The sequence below is a fragment of the Aquarana catesbeiana genome, linkage group LG01, assembly GCF_042186555.1.
Source record: "Aquarana catesbeiana isolate 2022-GZ linkage group LG01, ASM4218655v1, whole genome shotgun sequence".
Taxonomy (NCBI): Eukaryota; Metazoa; Chordata; class Amphibia; order Anura; family Ranidae; genus Aquarana; species Aquarana catesbeiana.
Window position 1 is genome coordinate 294897842 of NC_133324.1, and position 14970 is coordinate 294912811.

General features: G+C 42.2%; 1 protein-coding gene across 1 annotated transcript in view; it reads left to right on the forward strand.

Annotated features, from left to right (window-relative positions):
• Positions 1–503: 503 nt before the first annotated feature.
• Positions 504–14970, forward strand: part of PRODH (proline dehydrogenase 1) — a 227899-nt gene continuing 213432 nt past the window's right edge. Inside the window, exon 1 of the mRNA XM_073629331.1 lies at positions 504–972. Coding sequence (XP_073485432.1) covers positions 634–972 — 339 coding nt within the window. The 5' untranslated portion in view covers positions 504–633. The remainder of the gene's footprint in view (positions 973–14970) is intronic.

Consider the following 14970-nt stretch of genomic DNA (forward strand, 5'->3'; position numbering starts at 1 on the left):
GTGAGGGGGGGGAATTGCCCCTCCCTTGCCCCTACCTGCAGATGCCCATGGGGGTTAAGGAAGTGGAAGAAGGAAAGTGAGGAAGGAAGGCGGTTAATATGGGAAAGTTGTAAGAAGGGGCCTAATTACCCAGGCATATTCTGGTGTTCCGGGGGAATAGTGTGTTTTTTTTCATGAAATTCATGAAAGTTTTTTTTGGGATTGAAAAATTGAACGCCATTTTATTCCCTAGGGTCTTAGCTAAAACAAACAAAAAAAAAATTATATATAAATATATATATATATATATATATATATATATATATATATATATATATATATATACACGTAGGAGAGAAGTTGGCTTGGGTGGCAAGTGGTTAACAGTTGGTAAACTTTGGTGTGGTCTCATGCAGAACTGGGAACGTCACTGACAGTGTGACTGAACAGGAGGGGCTTTCCTGGCAGCGTGTTTGGGAACTACAAGATTGTGTGAGGGTTTGTATAGTGTGCATTACGTCACCGGCTGCAGCCAATCCCGTGGCGGAGGTGTGTGGCGCTCAGAGGAAGAGCGCAGTTCCAATAGCAGGCGAGGTCCGTGTCTCTCCCTTTCACAGTATCATCTGCTGGCTCGTTCACGTGTGTACATCCCATATGGCGTGCAGCAGAATGACCTCTTCTATGAAGCTCGCTCTGAGAATCAGGACCCCGGCCAGGGCCGCCGTACGGCTGAGATCCTCGGCAGTGACAGCTTCTCAGGTGAAGAGGAAGGAGGCTGCTGAGCAGACAGGGGAGAAGCCATGGCCTGTGGGCTCCCACATAGATCACATAGAGAGGTGTGAGAATGTGGGGGGCAGACCCTGCCCTGCTCTCACCATCAACTTTCACAACACACAAGAAGCCTACAGAAGTAAGAGCACGTGGGAGCTGGTGAGGAGTATGCTGGTGTTCTATCTGTGCTCTGTAGATCGCCTTGTGGACAGGAATCAGCAGGTAAGATCATAGCATTGGGGTGTGCTTCCTCTAAATTTGGGGTGTGCTTCCTCTACATTCTAAATTTGGGGTGTGCTTCCTCTAAATTTAGGGGGGGTTCCTATACATTTCTAAAAATACTACCACACATGTTCTATCCTTCATTACATAGTGGGGAGACACTGACAGCTTGCATCCTGAACTTAAAGGGTTAGTTCACCTTTTTACAGGCAAATGATAAAGGCCAACATACACCGTACACCCTCTCCGGTCCCCGCTGGATTTACCTTAACGGGTGATGAGCTGTCACTTTCTATGCAGCTGGTCCAGCCGTCTGGGGTTCTGAAATCCCTGCTCTGCGCAGCACTTCCGGGACGAATTTGAGAGATGCTCTGTGATGGAGCTGACCAATCAAAAACCTTCCCCAGAGGTAAGTACAGTGAAACTGGGCTTGGGTTGGACAGGGTGTACACTGTTAGGCTCCATGCACACAGGACGTTCAAAGAAGTCTTTCTGGACACGGATTGCTGGCAGGAAAACGCTACTTTAAAAAACGCGCTTTTAACAAGTGTTTTGTAAATGCGTTTTTAGGCGTCTTTTTTTTTTTTTTTTATTATTATTATTATTATTATTTATTAGACCCAGCTTACATTCAGCTCTGAAATGTAAAAAATGCTGAGAAAAGCGCGTTTATCAGCGTTTTTTTGTGGTCAAAAGAACTGCTCTTGAATGTGATTTTAGGCTGTTCATGCAACAGTCCATAAACTCCCCTGCTGATAAACTTCAAAAAACATGCATGGACACATAGGATAGCATAGAGGGGAGTTTAAAGTGGATTTAAACCCCCAATTTTTTTTTTTTTTTTTGATGTCATAATGTAGAGTATACGATTTCCTATCATTTGAGCCCAGTCTTGCCACAAAGAGTTAATCCAGCTCTGAGCAATCCTCTTTTATTGTTCAGTGAGATAAAACTTGACAAACAGAGAAAAACTTTGTCAAATCCTCCTTGCTGTGAGTGACAGGTGATTTACAGATCTCGTGCACTAGCCTAAGACATGCATTATTTTTTAATTCCCTCCCCCACTCCTTTCTTCAGCAGCTCTGCAAGGATTGGCTGTTCCACACCTCAGCATGATTTGGCATGCTGAAGTCATGTGGTTACTTTCCTGTCTTTTCACTGGATGTTAGAGATCATAGCAGAAGTTCAGTGTAAGGAATACACAGGAGAAAATGCATATTGACAAGGGGAGTGTAGAGGTGGGCGGGGAGTCTACTGACATCACAACTCCACCCACCGAGCTCCAGACAACAGACCCACCCACAGAATCTGCAGTTTTTCAGGTCTAATAACAGACAGAGGGGAGACATTTGACATGTAAAGATACATGCAGGAGGCATGTATATCCTTATAGATAACCCCCTATGGCAGTAGTTTAGAAAGGATGACATTGGGTTTACATCCACTTTAAGGGCTGTTAAAAAAAAAAAAAAAAAAAAAAAAAAAAAAACTCCCAAAAACTTCAAGTGATTTGTAAGGGTTTGTTTTGTTAATTAAAAAAAACAAAAAAAAACCCCTTACAATCACTTGAATTTTTTTGGAGTTTTAAAAAAATAACAAACATGTCATACTTACCACCACTGTGCAGCTTGTTTTGCACAGAGTGGCCCCAAACATCCTCTTCTGGGGTCCCCCCGGCGGCTCTCGCTGCTCCTCCCCACATCAGATAACCCCTAGGAAAAGCGCTCTCCCGGGGGGGTTACCTTGCAGGCGTGCTCCCGAGTCCAGCATTTGGTGTCCATAGACATGAATGTCGGACTCGGCCCCGCCCCGCCCCCCCGGCGCTCACATCATTGGATTTGATTGTTAGGAGTGTGAGCCAATGGCTGCGCTGCTATCAATCTATCCAATCAAGAGCCGGGACCTCGTGAAAAGAGGGAGAGCACTTCTCTGCCAACAGAAATACGGGGCTCAGGTGAGTAAAATGAGGGGGGGCATTAGGATGCATTAAAGTGAAAAAAAAACATGAGGGTTTACAACCCCTTTTAGTTTATCAGCTTCAGCGTGCATGAGGCCTTAATGTGATATTTAACCACTTAAGAACCGGAAGTTTTTCCCCCTTAATGACAGGCCATTTTTTTGGCGATACGGCACTGCATTGCTTTAACTGACAACTGTGTGGTCATGTGACACTGTACCTGAACAAAATTGACGTCCCCCCCCCCACAAATAGAGCTTTGTTTTGGTGATATTTGATCACCTCCTGCGTTTTTATTTTTTGCGTTTATAAACAAAAAGTGGCGTCAATGAAAATAAAAAACTTTCTTCCTCAGTTTAGGCCAATACATATTCTTCTACATATTTTTGGTAAACAAATATAAAAAAATATATATTCTTCTACATATTTTTGGTAAAAAAGAAAAAAAAATATCGCAATAAGCAAAAGTTATAGAGTGTACAAAATGGGGAATAGATTTATGGCATTTTTATTATTTGTTTTTTTTGTTTTACTAGTAATGTCAGTGATCTGTGATTTTTAGCGGGACTGCGACATTGAGGCGAACAGATCGGAACCCTAAATTACATTTTTGACAGTTTTTTTTTTTTTTTGGGAACCAGTGACATTATTACAGTAATCAGTGCTAAAAATATTGTTATTGTACTAATGACACTGGCAGGAAGGGGTAAACATCAGGGGCGATCAAGGAGTTAAATGTGTTCTAACTGTATGGGGGATGGTCTGCCTGGGGAAAGATAGATCTGTCTTCTTGCATAGCAGAAAGACAGGATCTCAGTGTAATCCCCTGTCAGAACGGAGATTTGCCTTGTTTACACAGAATGATTCCCTTCCTGTCACTGCGGGGAATGATCGTGGGTGGCCGGCGGACATCGAGTCCGCCCCACCTGCTGATTGGCTCGCACGCTGGCCAGTGGCCCACAAACTAGAATTCCCCTGCGGACGTACAATGACGGCGATTCTCGGGAGAATAAGCCGACCTGCCGCAGTACCATGACAGCGGCTGGTCGACAAGTAGTTAAAGTTTTGTTTATTTTGTTTAAAAATAACAAATATGTCATACTTGCCTGCCCTGTGCAGTGGTTTTGAACAGAGCAGCCCTGATCCTCCTTTTTTTTGGTCCCTCTTCAGTGCTCCTGCCACCTCCCTCCTGTTGAGTGCCCTCGCAGCAAGCAGTTTGCTCTGTGTGTCCATTCAGACACAGAGCCATGGCTCGGTCTGTCCCCTCTCTCTCCTCATTGACTCACTGAATTTGACAGCAGCAGGAGCCAATGGTGCCTACTGTGTGTCTCAGCCAATCAGGAGGGAGAGTCCCAGACTGCCAAGTCTCTCGTGCAACAACGGTGGATAGAGATGGACCTCAAGTATTAGGGGTGCTGAGGGGGGGGGGCTGCACACTAAAGGTTTTTTTATCTTGATGCATTAAGATAAAAAAAATAAACTTTTGCCTTTTAGAACCACTTTAATTTGGCTTTTACATTTATTTTTCTGGCAAGGCAGATTTTTAAATTTAAAAAAAATTTTTTTTTTGTTTTGTTGTTTTTATTTATTTTATTTTTTTTGTGTTGTCACCAGTACAGGAATATAGGGGAAATCCATTATGGTGACAATTAGGGACAAGGAGGCATGTTCAGTTTTCGGTTTCTAGTCCAAACTTGACTGAGCTGTCACTGCGGACTGCCAATCATAAGATGCCAAGACATTGCCCACAGCTGCATGTATACATTGAGCATGTACATGCCTGGCAGCAGGGCGTGCTTCGATGGCTTGTGATTGGCGGTCCGCGGTAACAGCTTCATGATATAATACAGTAGCTCAAGCAGGTTTGGACTTGTTTTCAAACACGCCTGAGCTCATCTCTGGTGACAACTGGTGGTTTCCTCACTTTGGAGGAATTTTCTCTCGCTTTCTGTTTTGGCTCTAGGATAGGCAGTGCAGGGAAATCTCACCACTGGGACACAAGAAAACATTCAGGGATTCAAACCCCAAAATGGGGTTTTGCATTTAGTTACACTTTTTAAATATATTTGAACTTGCCAAATAAGTGATTGCGAAGTTACCGGTAAAACTCTGGTGTTGGAACTACAGATGAGCTTGGTCATCCTCCAAACTTCTCTCCATTTGAACATCAAAACCACACTTTTTTTTTTTTTTTTTTTTAAACGCCAACCCATTGCGGGCTGGGTCATTCCCCATCCCACAGCACACCTATACAAAGGGGAGGGATGCCATTGACTTAATAAGGCCATGTGTCCATGTAAGGGTATTGGCATCACTAGCATCCCGCCCCTTTGTGTGTGCTGACTCAGCCTGCAGCTGATTGAAAGAAAAAAAAAAAGCACAATTTTGATGTTCAAATAGAGATGAGTTTGGAGGATGCCGGAGTGCATCTCTAGTAGGAACCGAGTCAAGTAATTTGTCTCTAAAGTGTGTCTCCAGGCAAAAAATGAAAAAAATATATTCCTCAAGTTCCCCTAAAATATGGTCATTCACAATTTATTCCCTTTTCTTCATTTAAAGCAGAACTTCACCCAAAAGGGAAAGTTCTGCTGCTTTGCATCGCCCCCACCCCCCCTTCCTCCCTTTAACCACTTCCGGACTGCCTTGCACACATTTACTGCAGCAAGGCGGCTCAGCTACGCGATGCAATGCACCTGTACGTCGCTTCGTGCAGTAGCCTCTGGGGGCAGGCCCACTGAATGGCCAGAGAGGGAGCAGCCACCCGCGATCATTCCCCAGAGAGGCAGAACGGTAATATGCAAACAAGGCAGATTGCTGTTCTTACAGGGAAGAACATAGAGATCTTGTGTTCCTGCTAAGCAGGACACGGATCTCTGTGTTTTCCCACACAGTTAGTAAGCACCCCCTAGGGACACACTTAACCCTTTGATTGCCCCTTCCCTGCCAGGGTCATTAGTACAGTGAATGTGCATATTTTTAGCATTGATCACTGTATTAGTGTCACTGGTCCCTTAAAAAAAAAAAAAAAAAAAGTAAAAAGTATCAGGTATCCGATTAATCAACCGCAATGTTGCAGTCCTGTTAAACGCTGATCGCTGCCATTACTAGTATTAAAAAAAAAAAAAAAAAAAACGTAAAAATATCCTATGATTTGAAGAAGCTATAACTTTTATGCAAACCAATAAATATACACTTATTGGGATTTTTTTTATATGTATTATAGCAGAAAGTAAAAAATATAGATTATTTTTTTTTTTTTCATTTTAAAGTTGTCCCTCTTCTTCCCTTTTTTATTTTTTTTTTTTTTTTTTGGGGGGGGACACTTTAGCTTCTCTTTAAAGAAGAAGAAATCCAGACATAATACAGTACATTGTTACATTGGTCCAGCTTTGATGTATACATTAGATACAGTGACTGGATTTATACGTAGAAGACTATAGATTTATACACACACACTAGTATGAAGGAATAGAAATGATCATAAAGTTTGCAGTTGTTCATGATAAAACACAGCAGGCACAGTGACATAATGGATCATATTATATCAATGCTCCACACTGCCCAGAGGGATTCATCAGAATACACATCCCATATGTTTGGAGAATAAAACTAGGGCATTCGTGTGACATGAAGTTTGTGAAGTAAATAAAAGCCACTTTGTGCTTGTGTTCTATTCCTGAACATGATATAAACAGATGCTTTACGCTGTGAAAGCATGTCAAAATTCTTTTTTTTTTTTTTTTTCTTTCTCTTTGACGATCCCTCAAAAAAACATTATTCTAAGTGGTAAAAATTAGGTGGCCTCCAGCTGATGAATATGTTTGAATTGACATAATGAATGAACTACATAATTTTCATGATTTATGTAAAAGATGTTATTAGCATTCTTCTTAGATAAATTTAAAGACACTATAAGAAGAGAACATACCCAAGAATTAAAATGCAATACTTTTTTTTATTTGTTTTTTTTTTTTTTTTTTTCAGGTCTTTGCCTCTATTTTCGCCAGATTTGCCAGTAAAACACTTCCTGTATTAAGGTGACTATATTCACTTATTGTACTGTATCCATAGAGTGGCAGGATAGTCACCCTAGAACAGGAAGTGTGTTAGGACTACAGGACTACAGAACATCTTTTCCTCTCCCCTTCTCCATAACATGATGGATGTGTTGTTCTGTAGTCGAGAGGAGAATTGTTCAGGGCTGACATGACCACTTTTAGTGCAACAGAAGCACTGTGTTGTCAGCTAACTAAAGGAAGTCTGGAGCTTTTGGGGTCAGACATGTTTTCCTCTTTTTGTGTTTTTATTTTTAGTTTTTTTTTTTTTTTTTTTCTTTTTTGCACTTCTTGAACCAATATTAAAAAAAAAAAAAAAAAGCTCCTTCAGTAGTAAAGTTAATAGACACCAGAAGGCATCAACAGTATTTAACCCCTTCGTGCTTAGGGGGAAAATACACGTTAATGCTTAAGCACAATTTTGCAACTTTGATATGTTAGGCTGTCTGTACATTATACTATTTTCTTGTACAACGTTCCTTTATATTTACCAAAACCATATAATATGAGGTCAAACCTAAACACTTTCAGTTTGTATGCCCTTGCACTACATAGCTGAAGGTAAATCTAAAGTAAATTGAATATGAAAAGTGTATAATGTATGACCAGCCCCAGAGTGGATTTGATTTAAATCAAGTCGATTTAAATCACAATAAGGATAGAAGGTTATAATCTTTTGTTATTTTTTTGCCGTTGTCACATGGGGAGATTTCCTTTCACTTTTCCCATTGCCAAAACAGGAAGTAAAAGGAAATACCTGCAAATTAACCACTTGCCGACTGGGCCATAGCCGAAAGACGGCTACAGCGCAGTCGGCTTATTCTGGGTGCACGTCCGTGGGACATCATTCCAGAATGTTACTCCTGTGCGCTCCCTCACGGATCAGGGTGAATAGCCGCTGATCACGGCCGTTTACCACGTGATCGTTCCGTCAAATGACGGAGCGATCACTTGTAAACAAACCGGCGTTCCTCCCTCCCCTCTCTGTACTGATGGGTACAGTGCGAGGGGAGAGGGGGAGAGATGGCAGCAGCGCTGTGGGCTGGATGTTTAGTGCCCACAGCGCTGCTCAGTGTCAATCTGCAACACTGTGCAATACTCTGCCAATACTCTGCAATAAATTTTAACAGAAACAAATAATATATATTTTTTTTTTATCGAATTTTCAGTCTTTTTTGATTTATAGCGCAAAAAATAAAAAAAACAGTTGTTATTAAATACCACCAAAAGAAAGCTCTGTTTGTGTGACAAAATGGACAAAAATATCATATGGGTACAGTGTTGCATGACTGAGTAATTGTCATTCAAAGTGTGAGAGCACCGAAAGCTGAAAATTGGTCTGGTTAGGAAGGGAGTTTAAGTGCTCAGTTGTCAAGTGGTTAAAGTGGTTGTAAAAGCTAAGGGTTTTTTTAAATTGTATTTATTTATTTACCTTAATCCATTCTCTGCATTAAGGTAAAGAAAACCTATTCTATTTCTGTTTGAACTAAATAAAATTGTTTAAGAAGACCTTTTATATCCTAACTGGTTTCCTCAGAACAAAATCCTGTTGGCTTTCTTGAAATGCCAGAGAACTGTGTGTTCAGCTGATGTTCCGGAGCTGAAAGAATATGGCCAAAAACAAATAACTGCTCGTTCTGTAACTGTAAGGTTCTCACACCAGGTGACCAGCAGTGTTGTTTTAGAGTTGGACATTTACCATTGAGATCATGTAAAATTCATAAAACTGTTCTAAGTGTTCTTAAAGGGGTTGTAAACCCTCAGTTTTTCACCTTAATGCATTGTATGCATTAAGGTGAAAAAACTTTTATAGTGCAGCAGCCCCCCAGAGTCCCCCCCCCCCCCTTTTACTTACCTAAACCCGATTGTTATGGGGACGAGCAGAGCAGCTCCAGCCGCTGTCTCGGGTCCTGATTGGCCGGATTGATAGCAGCGGGAGCATTGGCACCCACTGCGGTCAGTCGGAGCCAGTGACATGGGAGCCGGGGGGTGGGGTTGAGTCCTGCTGTCTGTGTCAATGCGGCAGGACTCGGGAGTGCGCCCTCACGAGTTTCCATAGGGAATGTCGGTCTCCGTGGGGGCACTCGAAAGAGGAGGAGCCGTGCTGGGGGACCCCAGAAGAGGGGGATCAGGGCCCCCCCCTGTGCAAAACCTTTGCACAGAGGAGATAAGTATAACACGTTTGTTATTTACAAAAACAAATCTTTACAACCCCTTTAACTTGTAAAATGGCCTGAATTCTAAAGCACCCCCTAACACTTAATCAGTGCTAAGAAGGTCAGCCAGTGCCCAGGGCAAAGATGCCGAACTGCACCCTACTTAAGTCCTGATTCAAATCATGGCACACCTAGGGTGAGCAAGCAGAAAAATGCAGGCATGTTACATTTTTTCCACAGCACAGCTCACCACAGTGCACGTCCTTGCAAAGACAGATTGTATCCAGGAGCAATTGTTTGTCACTAGCCAAGAGTGCTCGCTTGATGTGAAAATCCATGGACATCAGCTTGACATTGCTTTGTACAGGCTGATCCACTGCAGCTGTCCGCAAACAGCCCAGATTCTAACCACAGGTATACATGTGAATGGGGCCTAATGTACAACATGGTGAATGCAGTGCAGGGGTAAGGAGTATACAGTTCAGGAGTAATAGGTATTATGTCCAACACAGTGTATATAGCACAGGCTGGGGATTATAATGTACAACATGGTGAATGCAGTGCAGGGGTAAGGAGTATTATATCCAACAATGATGTATGTAGCACAGGCTGGAGAGTATAATGTACAACATAGTGAATGCAGTTCAGGGGTCAGGGCTCTGTAAGATACAGCACTGTGTGTAGAATGCAGTAGTTAGTATTATTGTGCCCCTTACTGCTGGTCAGTGGGAGAAAATATACCCCGGACTTGGTCAACCAATGCCTGTTTGCCTTCCCCCCATGGAGGACTCTCAGTGCCTGCGTATCTATGTGGGTTCAAGGTGGGGGTAGTGTGGGTGCAAGGATCCTGCAGTGATTTGCATATATGTGTGCCCCCTCCTTCACATAAAAACAGCTGCCCCTTCTGCTCCCCCCAATCCCTTGAACCAGCCTTGCACTTTGCATTCCTACTACTGTACTTGAATCCTTTAACATTTAACCCAAAAAACTATCCTTAAACATTAAACCTCTCATTTAACACTTAAAACATAAGTAAATCGAAGAACAGAAAGTGATAGTATTGCGGCTTTTTGGTCTTTAGATGTGCTGACTGCATTCGTTTTCTTTTTTTCCCCAAATTTTTACCCTTTTATTTTAATTTAAAATTAATCCTGCCATTTGCTTACCTCCTGTCTTGGGGTGACAACTATACTCCCTTCTCCATAGCAGAGGAGGTGTATTGTAGTTCACAAAGATAACAGGGAACAATGCAAACTGATAACTTATTTTGCTCTCTACCTCTGAACTGTTATCTTCTCTGGAGAACTTGTTAAACAGCTTTTTTTTTTTTTAGGAGAAATGTATTCGTATTTATTAGGGATCGACTAATATAATTTTTTCAGGGCCGGTACTGATTTTTCGCCTGCCTTTCGGGCCAATAGCCGATATTGGGTGGCGATATTCTGTAGATTTAAACTTTTTTTTATTTTTACTTCCTTACTTTTTAAAAAAAATTTTCAATCACTTTTATTGCTGTCACAAGAAATGTTAACATGCCTTGTGACAGTAATAGGCAGTGACAGGTACTCTTTATGGGGGGGATCTGGAGTCTATAAGACCCCAAGCCCCTCCTCTACACCTGAAAGTATTCAAAACGTCAAGATTGGCATTTTTGAATACTTGAAATTTCTTAAAACTGGCGTCTTTAGGAAGGCAGTAATCCGGAAGTGATGTAATGACATCGCTTCCAGGTTACTAGATCAGAAACCCAAATTAAGCATCAGCTTTGCAACACCCCAGTACAACCCCTTGAAGCAATATCGGTAAGTTTTGTGATCGATACCTCAAAAAAAAGTGAATATCGGCCGTGCTGATAATCGGTCGACCCCTAATATTAAAACACTTTAAAGCCCGCCTTACGTGGTTCAGCAAGGACTGGCCGACATTCGATCTATGTATGAGCAGGCTGTTTGTACCCAAGTTTATCCATTTAACTTGGATTTTTCTACATGCAATTACTGCCAGGGGCTATAGTATAGTAATAATTGTATTCTGCCAGTGAAAAGGCTCCCCAATGCCAGTAATAGCTGGGCTTCTCTTAGCATCTTCCTCAGCAACGTACTGTGCGTTTTCCAGTCAGGCTTCCTGAGATATACTCAGATACTGTATATCCAAAAACCAACTCCAAATCGACAAATATAAACATTCAAGCAGGGAAATCGCAAAGCATGCCTGGTTGGCAGGACCCAGGTGATGGCAAACCTATAATAGTAGACATACAGCAGTAGGATTAAATATAACATGAATGATAATGTACCACGAGGGTTGCTATATTTTCCTGGTTGCATGTTCATATTTTGTCTATTTAAAGCTGGTGTTTTGATGTGCAGTGTGGGGGATTCCACTGGGTAACTGTGGATGTTTTATTTATATGTAATCTAATACTTGTATTAAATAAACTTTGTGTGGTATTTTCACTAATATATGGTGGTGTGGATTTGTTTTTGTTTTGTTTTATGTATTGATCTCCTTTTTATTGCACAGCTAGTGGTGCTGGTTCATTTATGTTTGGTATAGGACTGGAAATGAGGGGATATCCAACATATCCGGTTCATATGTGGGATACTCTTTAGAAATATTTAACATTGAACATGAGACTAGACGGGGATGCCCTCTGTTCCCCTTATTGTTTATACTGGCCATTGAGCTACTGGCTCAGTTTTATGTGGCATGATCCTAATATTAGAGGTGTGTATGTAGTAGGAATTCCTTTCAAACTTAGCTTTTTTATGTCTTTTTTTCTTTTCAAGTCCCTCAAATTCCTCCTGCTATCCTAGCACACTATACCTAATTGCAAGTTGGGCTGGATTTTTGCAGTTAAAATCACTCAAATTCCTACATTTTCACACTCTTCCTATTCCTTTGCCAATCTTTACCTTGAAATCAATACTTGCAAACTTGTTGGTTGGAAGCTGAACAGTGGGAACCTTGAGTGGAGAGTGTGAACAAGTTTTGCTTTTGACTGCTGGTGATTGCTGTGTTGCATTTTTTTTTTGGGGGGGGGGGGGGTCCTTGCAGCTATTTTAACACCTTTTCTGTCACTTTTTAAACAGACTTTTTTTTTTCTTTCCTTCCTTCAGCCTACTAACTAAAGGGAGTGGTTAATTGGTCACAGGTGTTTGGGGCCTATATAACTTTTTGTAGAACTCATTTTGAGCCTGCTCATCTTTTGAGCTTGCCACCTTTTTTCTTGCTGGAACTTAGACCAAGTGGAACTTGACTAAGTGGTTAGTTGAAATCAGGAGGTAATAACAGGGGTCAAAGTACCTGTCTAATGTGAGTGTGTACCTGTGTATTTGTAAGTACATGAGTGCTATGAGTGCACGTGGGCTGTATTGAGTATTAGTGTCAGGTAGTACATGAGTGTTGGGAGTACCTGTGTATTGTCTGAGTAGTGTGTGTGGATCGTTAGTACTTTTGTGTTGTGTGTACCTGTGTATGGCGAGTGCACGTGGTCGTGAACTCCACGTAGGGAACTCCATTCTTAGAAGGAAAGAGAGGGCAATCTGTCACAAAGACCTGAAGCGCCGAACTGTATGCTGTCTACCTGACGCTCGGGTTCAGCACATCACGGATCTGGTGGGCAGATTACTGGGAGGGGCTGGGGAAGACCCGGCTATCATGATGCACGTTGCATCAGTGACAAAGTCAGAGGCAAATGGAGTGTCCTAAAGAACGATTTTAGGGACTTAGGAGCTAAATTGAGGAAAAGGACCTCCAAGGTAGTATTCTCAGGAATACTACCGGTACCTCGAGTCACACTAGAAAGGCAGAGGGAGATTTGGGAAGTAAACAAGTGGCTGAGGAGCTGGTGTAGTAAGGAGGGGTTTGGGTTCCTGGAGGACTGGGTCGACTTCTCAGTCGGTCACCAGTTCTATAGAAGGGACGGACTGCACCTAAATGAGGAGGGTGCAGATCTGCTGGGAGTGAGGAAGGCCAAAAAGTGGGGTTTTTAAACTAGGCGACGGGGGGAGGGTCCAGAAGTACAGATAGTCAGTCAGCACGGAACATATTCCAGAGGGTAGTATTGGGGGCATTAGTGGTAGGTTGACTAAAGCACATAAACCAAGGTAAGTATAGTAACAAGTCCTATTTGCAATCTCAGAACACCCAATAAGAGGATAGTATGCAGCCGATCTAAACTACGTGGCATGTTCACCAATGCCAGGAGCCTGGTGGACAAGATGGGTGAACTAGAGATATTGTTGAGCGAGGAGGATTTAGATTTTGTGGGAATCTCAGAGACCTGGTTTAACAGCTCTCATGATTGGCTGGCAACCATTCAAGGGTATTCCCTTTATTGCAGGGATAGAGAGGGTAAAAAAGGGGGAGGGGTATGCCCTATATATCAAGAATAATGTAGAAGTGAATGTGAGAAATTACACCAATAAGGGAGCTAGGGAGGGGGTGGAATCCTTATGGGTAGAGCTCCAAAGGGATGAAGCTTAGGAAAAAATAATACTGGGAGTATGCTATAGGCCCCCTAAGCTGAAGTAGGAGGGGGAGACGGACCTTCTATCACATTTTGTATTAGCAGCAAGGACGGGAAGTGTTATCATAATGGGGGATTTTAATTATCCAGACATAGACTGGGTCGAGGGAACCACACAATCGTCTAAGGCTCACCAGTTCCTAAAGGTCTTGCAGGACAATTTCATGGGTCAGATGGTAGATGCAACAACTAGAAACAAGGCGTTACTAGATCTACTTACCCACAATACAGACTTCATTACGGATGTGGAAATACGGGGAAATATAGGAAACAGCGATCACAGGTCAATCGGCTTCAGTATAAATCACAAAAATGGGAAACACAAGGGGAACACAAAGACACGGAATTTCAAAAGGGCCAACTTCCCTAAACTCCCTAAACGAACCTTGCTAGAAGATATATAAATTGGGAAAAAATCTTAGAAACAAAGGGTTCTGTACTGGGACCAATCCGGATTAATTTGTTCGTAAAAAACCTGGACGATGGTCTAAACAGCTCAATCTCTGTATTTGCAGACAACACTAAACAGGGCAATAACTTCTCTGCAGGATGTGGAAACCTTACAAGAAGATCTGAACAAATTTAATGGGGTGGGCAACTACAAGACAAATGAGGACTAATGTCGAAAAATAAAAAATAATTAATTTGGGTGGCAAAATAATGAATGCAATCTACTCACTAGGGGGTGAACCTCTGGGGGAATCTAGAATGGAAAAGGATCTGGGGGTCCTAGTAGATGATAGGCTCAGCAATGGCATGCAATACGAAGCTGCTGCTAACAAAGCTAACAGAATATTGGCATGCATTAAAAAGGGGATTAACTCCAGGGATAAAGCGATAATTCTCCCACTCTACCAGACTTTGGTCCGGCCTCACCTGGAGTATGCCATCCAGTTCTGGGCACCAGTCCTCAGGAAGGATGTACTGGAAATGGAGCGAGTACAGAGAAGGACAACATGGCTAATAAAGGGTCTGGAGGATATTGGTTATGAAGAAAGTTTGCAAGCACTGAACTTATTCTCTTTGGAGAAGAGACGCTTGAGAGGGGATATGATTTAAATTTACAAATGCCATACTGGTGACTCAACAATAGGGATAAAACTTTATCACTTACGCACCCCCGCATGACGATATACATCCTAAGTTTGAAGAGGAATATCATTGTTATGGCAGCAGCTAGCCCGCTAACCCAGGTATCCTTTTCTTTGGCCGGCGGTCCGCTTTCCAAGAAGAGTGGTCTTTGCGCCGGATTCGCCGCAAGATCACTTTTATCAGTGCCCTCGCTGCTTACTGGAGCTG